Source organism: Trichechus manatus, unplaced genomic scaffold, assembly GCF_000243295.1.
Source record: "Trichechus manatus latirostris isolate Lorelei unplaced genomic scaffold, TriManLat1.0 scaffold00008, whole genome shotgun sequence".
Lineage (NCBI taxonomy): Eukaryota > Metazoa > Chordata > Mammalia > Sirenia > Trichechidae > Trichechus > Trichechus manatus.
Genome location: NW_004443944.1, coordinates 28,979,265 through 28,992,827, shown reverse-complemented (window position 1 = coordinate 28,992,827; position 13,563 = coordinate 28,979,265). Strand labels below are relative to the sequence as shown.

Genomic DNA, 13,563 nt, shown 5'->3' with positions numbered 1-13,563 from the left:
TAAAATAGCCATGAAAATTCAGTGTTGCAGGTGTAGGGAAAATATATGTTAGGAAGGACTAACCCCATCATATGTCAAAACATTATAAAGTTACAATGTTTAAAACCAGTTGGTACTCAGGCATGAAAACACTGAATAATGGAACAGAAAACAGAGTATAAAATAAACTAAGTGTGTATAGGAAAATCAGTATATGATAAAAATGACATTTCAAATCAGTGATGGGGCTAAGGGGAGATATCTGGGGGGAAAAAAGTAGGATCTCAACACCTTACTCATTACACCTAAATACATTCTGAATGTTCAAAACTTTAAACATATACAATAAAAACATTAAAATATCAGAAGAAAATAATCCAACAGAGGGAAAAGCATGAAACAAAACCCTGAAGCCGCAAAAGCAAAAGACTGATCAATCTGACAACCTAAAGAGGAAACATTTCTACATTTAAAAATGCCATAAACAAAGTCAAAAGTCAACTAACAAACTAGGAAAAAAATATAACATATGACAAAGGACCTCAAAAAATTAAGAGTCCTTACAAATCAATGGAGCCCTGGTGACGCAGTTGGTTAAAAGCTCGGCTGCTAACCAAAAGGTCAGCAGTTCGAGTCCACTAGCAGCTCCCTGGAAACCCTACGGTGCAGTTCTACTGTGTCCTATAAGGTAGCTCTGAGTCGGAATTGACTCGAGGGCAATGGGTTACAAATCAATAAGAAAAAGGGCCAATAACCAAACAGATAAAGATGCAAAAGACATTAACAGACAATTGGCAGAAAAGGAAATACTTATAAACACATAAAAAGGTATTCAATCTCAGAAGGAAGCACATTTTTTAAACTACGAAAAAATACCATCTTTCACCTCTGCTTAGTAAACATTAAAAATACTTAAAACATAATGTTTGGTGAAAGCAGCTTCTGGGTGCTAGTGATGTTTTATTTTTTATTTGAGTGGTAGTGACAAAGGTGAATTTATTTTGGAGTAATTACTGGTGTACTTTTTGGTATGCAAGTTATACTGTGATAACAAAGTCCGTAACAACACATACACATACACATTGTGTTGGTGATGGTGTGGATACAGACACTCTTATACTTTGTTGTCAAGGATGTAAGTTAATAAAACCTCTTAGGTATGTAAACTAGCAAGCTTATAAACCATATAAGACACATATGCTTTGATCCCAAAGGTATATACTCACATGCACACAAAAGTATGTAACGAAGATCTGTACTACAACATTGTTTATAATAGCAAAGGTGTAAGAAAAAATGCTCATCAGTTGGGGCCTGGGTAAACAAATTATAGTATAATCACACCATGGAATGCTATATAGCTATTTAAAATAATGAGGCAGATTTACGTTTACTGAAATGAAACTATCTCCAAGCTAGAAATACAAAGTTACACGGAAAAAGCAAGACACAGAACAGTGCACCCATGCAGTTAGTATGCCACTCTTACGTGGGAGAAAGTAAATCTAAAGTGGTGGGGGTGGGGGCTGCACGTGCACACACAGAGAGAACGTGTCTGGAAGGATATACAAGAACTAGTAATCACTGCTGCCTCTGAGGAGGGGACACTAAGGAAATGGGGGAGACATACTTTTCACTGGTATCTTTTTTAAAAAGGTGGATATATTATTAATTCAAATAAATAAATTCTTCTAAAATATGCTGCTTCAACACAGGTAAGCACCACTGAGCTTCTAAAAGTTAAAATTTTGAAATGTGTGCTATAAATTCTGAGATGTTCTCCTGACTCATTTCAAGAGTTAAGTTCTCAAACCGTTTAGTAGTAGTAGTGACAGCAGTAGTAAAAATAACTACTTACATCAACACCTCCAAACAAGTCAAAAATATAAGTGTTTGGATAAGTAGTTTCTTGGGTAAGTTTCCTCTCTTCAGTAACAAATGCCATAGCCTCCATGGAGAGAAGAGGAGAAATTTCCTAGTTTTAAAAAAAAAGTATACAGAAAGACATTCAGTTTTAGTATCCAACACAGACCAGAAACCAAAACATCAGAACCATTCAATCAACCCAAAGAACTGTGAAAGATAAATGGTGGTTATTTTAAGTTACGAAGTTTTAGGGTGGCTGGTTCTGCAGCAACAGATAACTAAAACACCTCCTGTAGGAAGTCTTCCCTGATTCTTCCCTGCCAAAAGCAATCTGCTGCTCCTTTGAGCCCCCAAAGCAATCTGTAATTCATTTGTGGCATTTAGCACTTTTACTTCACACCTATTTACAAATCTATGTTATTTCCTCCCTAGACAATCTGCTCCTTGAAGACAAGACTGGAAAGGAGTTCTCTTTGTATTCCCCAGAGGTCCCAAGCTGTAGCGGGCATTTAATATAATAAAGGTGGATTACAGCGCTGTGATGGTGCTGCTGTTAGGTGCCATCATAGTGGTTCTCAAATTTGTCTGAGCCACAGAATCCTTTGTTTATATGGAATAAAGCTAATAGAAAAAAATAAGTCTTATTAAAAAGTTGGTACAATAATAAAGACAGTAGTAAGAGTAGTAGTAATAGTTAATTTTTATGTACCAGGCATGGTTCTAAGCATTTCAGGTATTATCTCTTTTAATCTTCACAATCCTATAAGTTACTATTATCCCCCCACATTTTACAAATAAGGAAATTGAGGCACAAAGACGTTGCCAATGTCATACAGCTTGTATAGGGTACAGCCAGGATTTAAACCCAGACAGTCTGACTCTAGAATTAGTGCTTATACAAGAAAGCAGAGCTATTTCGGGTAAAGCAGGGGAGTAGAGGAAGGAAGAGTCCAGAACCCTACTATGTTTCTCCTCAGAAGCCTCTGAGGAAAGCAGCAGTAGGCTGGAGCAGTGGTTCTCAAACTTTAATGCACATCAAAATCACTTGACAGGCTTGTTAAAATCCAGATTGCTGGGCCCCACCCCCAAAGTTCCTGATTCAGTAGGTCTGGGGTAGGGCCTGAGAATGTGCACTTCTAACAAGTTCCCAAGTGACGCTGATTCTGACCACACTTTGAGAACCACATGTGGACAAAGAGTAGAACTGTCTCTTAAAGAGAGAGCCTGCCATGTGCCAGACACTTTATACTTTAACTCATTTAATCCTTAAAATAATTCAATCAAGTAGGTATAGTTTTACCCATTTTACTGGTAAAAAAACCAAAACAAAACAAAAAAGTTAAAAAGACTTGCCCAAGGTTACAGAGTCAGTAAGAGACCACTTGTAAAAGACTGCACCACTTTCTCTGGGTCTCATTTTTCTCATCTGTGAAACCAGAATGTAATTCCTGCTGGCAGCATAGTAGAGTGCAAACCTGGTCTTTGGAGTAAGACAAATCTGGGCTCATCATACAGCAGCCACAAGGCTTTGGGTGGGTCTTGCTCAGTCTCCATTTCCTCAAATGAAAAACAGAATGTAGAAGATATCTGGATTTTGCCAGCCCAGCATCTCTTAGCCTCTCTTTTTCAAGTAACAACAACCCCATTTCTTTGGGGATGTGCCCTTCCCGTTTCCACAAAGTTCTGCTGGGGCTGCCAACAGCACTTCAGGCCCAACCTCAGGGGCAGGTGATCAGGCCTAGCGAATAGCCTCTCAGCCCCCTTGCCTGAGTGGCTGGCACAAGTTGTAGAAATGTCACCTTATAGCTGTGATCACATGGAGGAACATGAGGCCACACACCAATGTCGAGATAAGAGAAGGACAGCCTGACTCTGTTCAGCCCCTGAATTCACACCTGTGCTTTCCAGTTAAGTGAGACAATAAAAAACCTTTTTCTGCTTAAGCTAGTCTGAGTTTCTGTCACCTGCAATCAAAATATTCTTGACTAATATAAGAAAATATACCACCTACCTTCAGAGTTACTGTAAGAATTAAATACATCTGGTACTCTGTAAGTTTCAAATTAAGTATTTGCTGGGTGAAAAGAAATGATCACACCGCAAGCACTCACAAATGTTAGATTTCCCTCCTCCTTCTGCCTCCATCCCATATCTCAGAGATTTGGCAGGAATCAAATGAAATAATGTATAATTCTTTGCCAAGTATTTTTAACCAAGTGTAAGAGGTTATAATTATTCCTATCCTAATCAAACCATGAGAAGATCAAGAATACAAAATGTCTTTTCTTAAAGGTAAAGACTCAACTTATTTAGTGCTTATTATGTTTTGGAATGGCTTACTGTGTGATATAATAATCAAAATTTCACCTCTGGAAAACACTATCATTCAGTTTCATTTTGGCCAAATATAACTAGCAGAGGTTTAACTCCAGCTAGAGCTGGTTGTCTAAATTCAAATTTGGGGCCACCCTAAAGTTTGGATATGCTAACCCCAGACTTACAGAAGCAAAAACTTTGGGATGGGCCTCAGCACTCTGTTTTAACAAGCCTTCCAGGTGATTCTGGTGTATGGTCAAGTCTGAGAACAATTGCCATCGCATAACGTCTCTGCACAATTTCCACCCATCTGTCAACCATCAAGCCAGGCCCCTTCAATCTTCTTATATTAGTCGTAATTATCAACAACCACAAGGTCCCCTCCATGACCCTTCAGCAATACGGGATCCTTTAAACCCTATTCAAAAAGAACGTCATCCAAATCAATCTCAGGGCATAGTGCTGATCTCTCAAATTAAGCAACCACTGCCACAAGAGTGAATAAAGACCAGAAGGATACACACAGGAAATTTAAAGATGATTGTATCTCAGTGGTAGGATTAAGGTGATTTTTATCTTCTTCTTTGTACTTTTTCTGAACTTCCCAAATTTTCTACAGTTTATATAAAGAGAGGCTATTTAAAAAGCAGACAGCTTGTGTCACCTGGAGGCCCAGAAATCAGTTCCTCCAAGAGCCCTAACAGTTACCTTGAGGATGTTTTGGCACTCAACGAAGTCACTGTGGAGGTGGCTGGTTGCATACAGTCTAAGAAGCAGCTGAGGAATTCCACTCCATTTGGATTGTTTGTCCCTCTCCGTCAAAAAAGTTTCAGTGAACTGTGAGTTAAAAGAGACAGAGAGAGAAACATTTTACTGGTGAGGAAAGAGCTACCAGCAGATATGGCAAAGGAGAGCAGCTGCCTCCCAAACTCACCCAGGGCAAATATCTCGAATGCCTCTTTCCAGAAAGAGCTCCCCAATAGCCTATAATCTAAAAGTCAACTCCTTGCCCTGTGATACAATGCCCTTTGTAATCTGTCAGCTACTTTCCTTTCTAGCATCACCTCTCTAGAATGCACATTCTAGGCTCCTAACGTATATATTCTCTCTGTGCCTCTCTGTACATGTTCTTCCTCCTGCCTAAAATATTCTCTCCTGTTTTTTCTACCTAGAAAGTTCCTTTTCCACCTTATCAAAACATAAGAAAAACAGACAGAAGTTTTCCTTGACTGGCCTTGCCCTCTCCTGCTTCTAAGTGATTAGATGCCCTCCTAATCTAACAACTCAATAATAAAAAAGACAAACAATTAAAAAACGGGCAAAGATTCTAAAGACATTTCTCCAAGGAAGATATACAAAATAGCCAATAAACACATAAAAAGATTTCAGACATCATCAGTCATCAGAGAAATGGAAATCAAAACCATCATGAGATGCTACTTCATCCCTACTAGGACAGCTAGAATAAAAAAAGTCAGAGAGTGAAAAGTACAGGCAAGAATGTGGAGAAATCAGAACTCTCATGCACTGTGGTTGGAATAAAAATGGTGCAGCCACTTTTTTTTTTCTTTTTTGGTGCAGCCAGTTTGGTAAACTGGCAGTTCATAAAACAACTAAGCACAGAGTTATCATATGACTTACCAATTCCACTCCTAGATATATACTCAAGAGAAATGAAAACATACAACCACACAAAAACTTGTACACAAATGTTTATAGTGGCATTATTCATAATAGCCAAAGGTGGAAACATAAACTGATGAATGGATAAACAAGATGTGGCATATCCAAACAATGGAACAGTATCTGAGCATAAAAAAGAATGAAGTACTGATACATGCCACAGTGTGGATGAACCCTGAAAACATCATGTTAAGTAAAAGAAGCCAGTCACAAAAGGCCAGGTGCTTCATGATTCCATTAATATGAAATGTCCAAAAAACCAAAAAAACCAAACCCATTGCCGTCGAGTCGCTACCGACTCATAGTGACCCTACAAGACAGAGTAGAACTGTCCCATACGGTTTCCAAGGAGCACCTGGTGGATTCGAACTGCCAACCTTCTGGCTAGCAGCCATAGCTCCTAATCACTTCAAAACATAAGATAAACCTTGACTGGCCTATGCCACCAGGGTTTCCATGAAATGTCCAGTATAGGCAAATTCGTAGAGAAGGAAAGTATATTAGTGGTTGTCAGGAGCGAGGCAGAAGGCGACACTGGGGAGTGACTCCTAACGGGTATGGTATTTCTTTTGGGGGTAATGTTTTAATATTGATTGTGATGATGGGTGCATAACTGTGCATATAATAAAAACCAACAACTTACACATTTTAAATGGGCTAATCACATAGTATGTAAACTATATCTCAACAAAGCTGTTATAAAAAAAAAATTATGGACATAATCTAAAACTGGATTCTGGTAACGGTTGCCTAACTATATAAACTTACTGAAAATCATTTACACCCACTTAAAGGAGTGAATTTTATGGTATTATAAGTTATACCTCAATAGCTGAGTGAAATAAGTAAATCACAAAAGGACAAATATTGTGTGACCTCACTTACATAAAAAGACAAGAACAGGCAAATGGATACAGACCAAAGGTTATTAGTGGGCAGGAGGGAGGGAGAAAGGGAGGGGGTGGTTACTGCTTATGGTGCAGAGTTTCAGTTTACGTGATGGAAAAATCAGAGTGCACAGCTAACTAACGGAACTGATGTCAATAAGTTGTACACATGTAAAAAGCTGAACTGGCAAAAGCTCTGATAGACATATTTACAACAATGACAAAAAAAAAGCAGCTGCTGAGGCTGCTTATGTACAACCAAATACTTCATGAGATTTGGTTCCTTGGTTTGGAGGTTGGGGTCATGGTTTCATGGGACATCCTAGTTAAATGGCCTAATAACATGTTCAGTGCTTCTGTTCTACCTCCTAGTTCACCGAGTAGTGCCTGGGGTCTTAAAAGCTTGCAAGTGGCCACCCAAGGCACAACAATTGGTCTCTATTCGCCTGGAGCTGCAGAGAAAGAAGAAGAGTCAGGAATAGGAGGAGGATATGGAATGTGTGGCTAACTGCCTCCATGAACAACTGCCTCCTTTGCCATGAGACCAGAAGAACTGGATGGTACCTGGCTACCATTACTGAATGTTTTAATCAAAGATTCTATAGCAGAATCCTAATCAAAAGGGGGAAAACGCAGAACAGAATTTAAAATTCTCATGGACTCTAGACTTTCTGGAGCCACTGAGGCTGGATGAATCCTGAAACTATTGCCCTGAGATAATCTTTAAACCTTAAACTTTGAACTAAAAATATTCCTTCAAGTCTTCTTTAAACCAAATAGTTTGGCTTAACTGGTAAAGAATGTCTGCCTTGAACATTGTGCTCTTTTAAGAACTACCTATAAGGAATCAAAATGACAACAGCAACTCAAAGGATTAGATAGAAAATTTAGGGGGCAAATGAGTTTATGCTAACAGAGGACGACCAATTCAGAAAAGGAGGGTGACAATGGTTCAGAACTTGAAGAATGTAATCAGTGTCACTGGATAGTATATGTAGAAACTGTTTAATTGGTGTATTTTCTGCTGTGCATAGTCTCAACAACAATAAATAAATTAAAAGAAATTATACCTCAATAAAGCTGTTAAAAGAGAAAAGAAACTTTTTTTTTTTTTTAAAAAAAAAAAAAGGAGAGAAAAAAGAACAAAAAAGGTGGGACATTTAAAAAGCAAATATTCAAACCAAACCAAACTTGATGCCATCAAGTCAATTCCGACTCACAGCGACCCTACAGGGCAGCACAGAACTGCCCCATAGGGTTTCTAAGGAGCAGCTGGTGGATTCGAACTGCCGACCTTTTGGTTACTAACCAAATGCTTAACCACTGTGCGACCAGGGCTCCACAAATATTAAGCAGGTATATTTAACCCCAAAATATTAAATGTAAATGTTCCAATTAAAAGACAAAGTTTGTTATGCTGCTTACCAGAGACACAGCTTACAGAATGGCTGAATGTAAGAAAAATGGGAAACAATATACAATGTAAACACATACCACAAGAAACGTGTTATAACTATGCTAAAACCAGCAAAACAGACTTATGGCAAAAAGCATTACCAGCGGTACTTTACAAGGATAAAAAGGTCAACCTAAATTTGACTGTATCCAATAAAACCACTTCAACGTATATAAAGCAAAAACTGACAGGGCTAAGAGGAGAAATAGGCAAATCCACAATTATAATGGGAGATTTTTATATAACTCTCTAGGGCACAAAAATAAAAGAATATAGATTTTAACACAATTAAACAATAAAATCGACATATGTACAGCACTACATCTAATAACTGCTCTCTACACATTCTTTACAAGCACACAGAAAACATTTACAAAAATGACCTTTTGTAGGCAATAGAGCAAATGTCAACACATTTACAAGAACATCATAAAGTTAGTTCTCTGACCACAGTGCTAGTAACTTAAAATATGTAATAGAAAGATAACTGTAAACTTCTCATCTCTGAAAATCAAGAAATATACTTTTTCAAAAATGCATGAGTCAAAGAAGAAATCAAAGTGGAAATCTGAAAATATTCTGAAATGAATGATAATGAAAATACTACATATCAAGACTCACGGGTGCAACTAAAGCTATGCTTAGTGGCCAGCATAAACCTGATACTAAAACCTGTCAAAAGGAAAATACAGGCCACACTCACTCATGAACATAGAGGAGAAAAAAAATCTTGATATAAGCATTAGTGAATGAAATTTAGCAATCTATAAAAGGACGTAGTTTGTATCAGAAATTCAAAGTTGGTCTAATATTTGAAAAATGATTCAATATAATTATCCACATTAATAAAAGGAGAACAATTACATGAACATCTCAATTGATGCAGAGAATTCTGATAAATTCAACATCCATTCATGATAAATTCAAACTCAGAAAAGAAGGGAACTTTTAATGGGTATGTACAGAAAACCTACAGCAAACATAATACATAGCAGTGAAATGTTAAGCGTTTCCCTCTTAGATCAGGAACATGCCACTCCTATTCATTGTACTGGAGGTCCCAGCCAGCGGAGTAAGGCAAGAAAAAGAAATAAAATACACAACATTTGAAAGAATAAATAAAAAATCATTTGCAGATGATACACTGACAGATGATTATATACATATACAATGCAAAAGAATCTAAAGATAAATTATTAGAAAAGAATAATATAAATACAAGACTAACAGAAACATAAATCTTGTTTTTATAATGCAGCTACAGTTAGAAAATACAATTTTAAAAACACTATTTACAATGCCATCAAAAAATGTTAAATGCCAAGGAATAAATCTAACAAAAGTTACGCAAGACTGCTATACAGAAAATTATAAAACATTATCAAAAGAAATTAAGGAAGATCAAATGAAAAAGAGAGACAGGAAGAGAGAGGAGGAGATCGAGAGGGAGAAGAGGGAAGGAAGAGAAGTAGAGAGTAGGGAAGAGAGGGTGAGGTGGGGCAAGAGGTAAGGAAGGGGAGAAAAAGAAAGAAAATACTAGGTTTAGGGACTGGAAGGCTCAATATTGTAAAATGTCATTTTCAATATGACTGAATGCAATCTCAAAGTATTTTGTTGTAAAAATGTACAAACTCATTTTAAAATATGTATGGAAATGGCAAAGGGCCAAGAAGAGCCAAGGCAATCTTGAAGATAACTAAATAGGAGAACGTACTACTACTCTATATAGTCTAGCCAAAATCAATCTGTATAGTTACAGAAAATAAGACAGTGTAGTATCAGCACAGGGAGCCCTGGCAGCACAGTGGTTACGAGCTCAGCTGCTAACCAAAAGGTCAGCAGTTCGAACCCACCAGCTGCTCCTTGGAAACTCTATGGGGCAGTTCTACTGTGTCCTACAGGGTCACCATGAGTCAGAATCGACTTTATGGCAACTGGTTTGGGTTTTTTTTTTTTTTTTTTTTGGAGGGGGTGGTATCAGCACAAGGATAAATAGGGAGAACAAAATAGACAGGACCATGCATATATAGATACTTGACTTAAAACAAAGGTGATACTACAGAGCAGCAGGGGGAAAAAGGGACTTTTCAAACAATAATGTTGGGTCAACTGGGTATCTGTATGGAAAAACCTCACACCACACCCAAAAATTAATTCCAAGTGGAGGGTATATCTAAATGGAAAAGACTAAACATTAAAACTTCTGGAAGATAAACAGAATTTCTTCATGATCTGAGGGCAGGCAAAGATTTCCTAAACAGGATACAAACAGCAGTAACCATAAAGAAAATAGTGGTAACAATGAATTGTATTAAAATTAAGCATTTCTGTTTATCAAAAGATTCTTTTACAGACTGAAAAGGCAAGCTACAGAGTAGGAAAAAATATTTTCAAAACATCACTACAAAGAGCTCATATCCAGGAAACATAAAGAACTTCAAATCAATAAAAAAAGATCCAACAGAAAAATGTGCAGAAGATATGAACAGGCAGTTCACAAAAGAGAATGTCCAAACAGTCAATAAACGTCTCAACCTCATTAATCATCAGAGAAATACGTATTAAAACCATAATGAGATACCACTACACACCCACTGTTGTTAGTGTTAGGTGCCCTCAAGTAGACTGGGACTCATAGTGACCCCATGTGAGAGTAGCATTGCCCCACAGGATTTTCTTGGCTGTAATCTTTACAGAAGCAGATTGCCGGGTCTTTCTCCTGTGAAGCTGCTAGGTGGGTTTGAATGGCCAATCTTTCGGTTAGCAGCTGAGCACTTAGCTTTTGCACCACCAGCACTCCTTACATACCCACTAGAGTGGCTAAAATTTAAAAGACTGACATCATCATGGATTAGCGAAAGTGGAACAATACAAACTCACGTACATTGCTGGTCAAGTATGATAAATTAGTACAACCACTTGGGAAACTGTTTAGTAACAGCTACTGAGGGTGAACCTATGTACTGACATGGAAGGATCTCTAAGAAACACTTTGAAGTGAAAAAAAGCTAGATGCACAATAGTGCGTACAGTATGATACCACTTGTGTATCAACAATAACAAAGATACATATACATTTGCTTTTCTAAGTTTAGAATGGCTCCAGAGGGATAGACGAGAAACTGATAACCGTAGTCAACAGATAACCACTCCTCTGTGAGTGGAACTGGAAGGTGCTGGTAGAGGCAGTAGTGTGCTATGTGTAAGGGATACTTACTTTTCTTGGTAACCCTTTGGCACACATGCATATATTATCTATTAAAAAACATATTACCTCTGGTGGGGAGGGATGGGCACAAAAGCGGCTATTGGTAATGCTTCATTTTGTTTCATTTGTTTCAATATAATTAAAAGTGAATTTGGGGGCTTGTGAAAACAAAAAAACATGGGTGTTTGCGGTATTGCTTATTATAGTTTTTTGTAGGTCAAATACTGAACAATAAACTTTTTAAAAAAAATGTTTGGCACACTGTAGATGTTCATTTAATAATGTTAGTTACCTTCCCTACTCTATACCCTATTTCCAACCTATTTAAACTTACCTCCCATCTTTCTCCCACACAGACATTTCACTTTCCCTCTCCAGTCTTCTAATGGCCAGTTCTGAGGACTTTCTCAGTGGTGTAAAACTTAGAGCACAAATATCTCTGCTACTCTGTTCAAATTCTGCCCGTTTTTAAGAATCAACTCAAGTCCTAATTATTCCACAAAGCTCTCCAAAGCAATCATTACCCAAATTTACAGAAGTGAACAATGTCTTTTAAAACAGGAAGCCAGGCTCAAAAGGCAACTTACAGTATGATTCCATGTATATGACAGTCTGGAAAAGGGCAAAAGGACAGAAAACGGATGAGTGGTTGCCAGGGCTAGCGCTGGGGGAGGGGCTGACTGCTACAAGGCATTTTCTACATCCTAATTGTAGCGGTGATTATACGACTACACGCGTTTGTCAAAACTCACAAAACTATACGCTAAAAAGGATGAATTTTACCTCAATAAAAAATTAGGCGAAAGAATTGCTTGCAACTCTAAGAAAAACAAACAAAAAAAACTATACCAAACAAATACAACTGTTGTACACTATATGGCTCTGCTATAAACAATAATTACATAATAATAAATATTAACATAGACAGCCAAAACTGTGATATAACTACATTGGGAGGATGGCAAAGATGAAATATGTGATACACGGTGTTGTGAATTAAATCTTAATCTCCTACAGGACAAAGAAAATAAATAATGTCTAAAATTAAAAAGTCAAGGAAGAGCCTTTTAAGCATGTATTGTTTAGAAATACTGGCTGTCCTAGTTCCTAGACACCTTCCCTCCAACAGAAACAGCTACAGTGTGGACGGACAGTGGTCGCCTCTCAGGAGCATGGGACTTGAGGGTGAGTGAGGAGTGTGGTTGAGGACACTGCTGTCTCTGTTACAAGCCTTATGATACTCAGAGATTCTCCCAATCATATTCCAAATATTCAACTTCACAAGGAATTTCTTTTATTAATTCTACACTCTCCTACAAAGCATTCACTCATTTAAAAAAATCATTTGGCTGGAGACTACAGCCCCCGGACACTCTGCTAACTCAGAACTGAAACCATGCCCGAAGCCCACTTTTCAGACAAAGATTTGACAGGCCTATAAAACAAACAATAACACGATACAGGAACATGCTTCTTAGTTCAATCAAATATATGAAACCAAATGGGCAACTCCTGCCCATAAACAAGATGAGAAGCAGGAAGGGACAAGGAGCAGGACGAATGAACACAGGGAACCCAGGGTAGAAAGAGGGAGTGTGCTGTCACTAGTGTGGGGATTGTAACCAATGTCAAAAAACAGTATGTATATAAATTTTTGAACGAGAAATTAACTTGAGCTGTAAACTTTCACCTAAAGCACAATAAAATTAAAAAAATAATCATTTGGATTTTGGTTTCCCTGTAAGCAGCTCAGCACCAAGATGAAAGGGCCACCATCCAGTCATCGTCACAGCTGAATTATTGGCAGGTGTTGTGTGGGATTTCCTCTTGGAGTACTTGTGGTTTGACAGTTTATAGCAGTGGTAATCTCTTTCATCACGCTCCCTAAGCTGTCAACCTGTTCAGTGAATGTGACATTTCCAGACAGTTACGATTTCATTGACTTATTTTGTCTTTATTGCTTTTTCTTTTAAATAATTAAAGGTTGAGTTCCATAAACAAAAATGTGTATCTTACTTGTCTGTTCAGTTCTAACTGTAAGATATCTAATGCCTCAAAATATCATAGTGTTAAGTAAACAGACATCTTAAAGGATAATGAATGAAAATTAAATACCTTGTTAAGTTATTCTGAGAGCAAATGTTTACCACTGAATACTTGCACCGATC

At 37.6% G+C, this 13,563-nt stretch overlaps 1 protein-coding gene across 3 annotated transcripts in view; it reads right to left on the bottom strand.

Moving 5' to 3' along the window:
* TRPC4AP (transient receptor potential cation channel subfamily C member 4 associated protein) overlaps window positions 1-5,097 on the bottom strand; it is a 61,439-nt gene extending 56,342 nt beyond the window's left edge. For 2 of the 3 annotated variants that reach the window (XM_023725109.1, XM_023725112.1), the window contains exons 1-2: window positions 4,870-5,097; window positions 1,838-1,954 (exon numbers count right to left, since the gene is read on the bottom strand). In XM_023725109.1, the coding sequence (XP_023580877.1) occupies window positions 1,838-1,933 (96 nt within the window). In that variant the 5' untranslated portion in view covers window positions 1,934-1,954; window positions 4,870-5,097. The remainder of the gene's footprint in view (window positions 1-1,837; window positions 1,955-4,869) is intronic. The other variant, XM_023725118.1, reaches the window with a different exon arrangement.
* Between the last annotated feature and the right edge of the window lie 8,466 nt (window positions 5,098-13,563).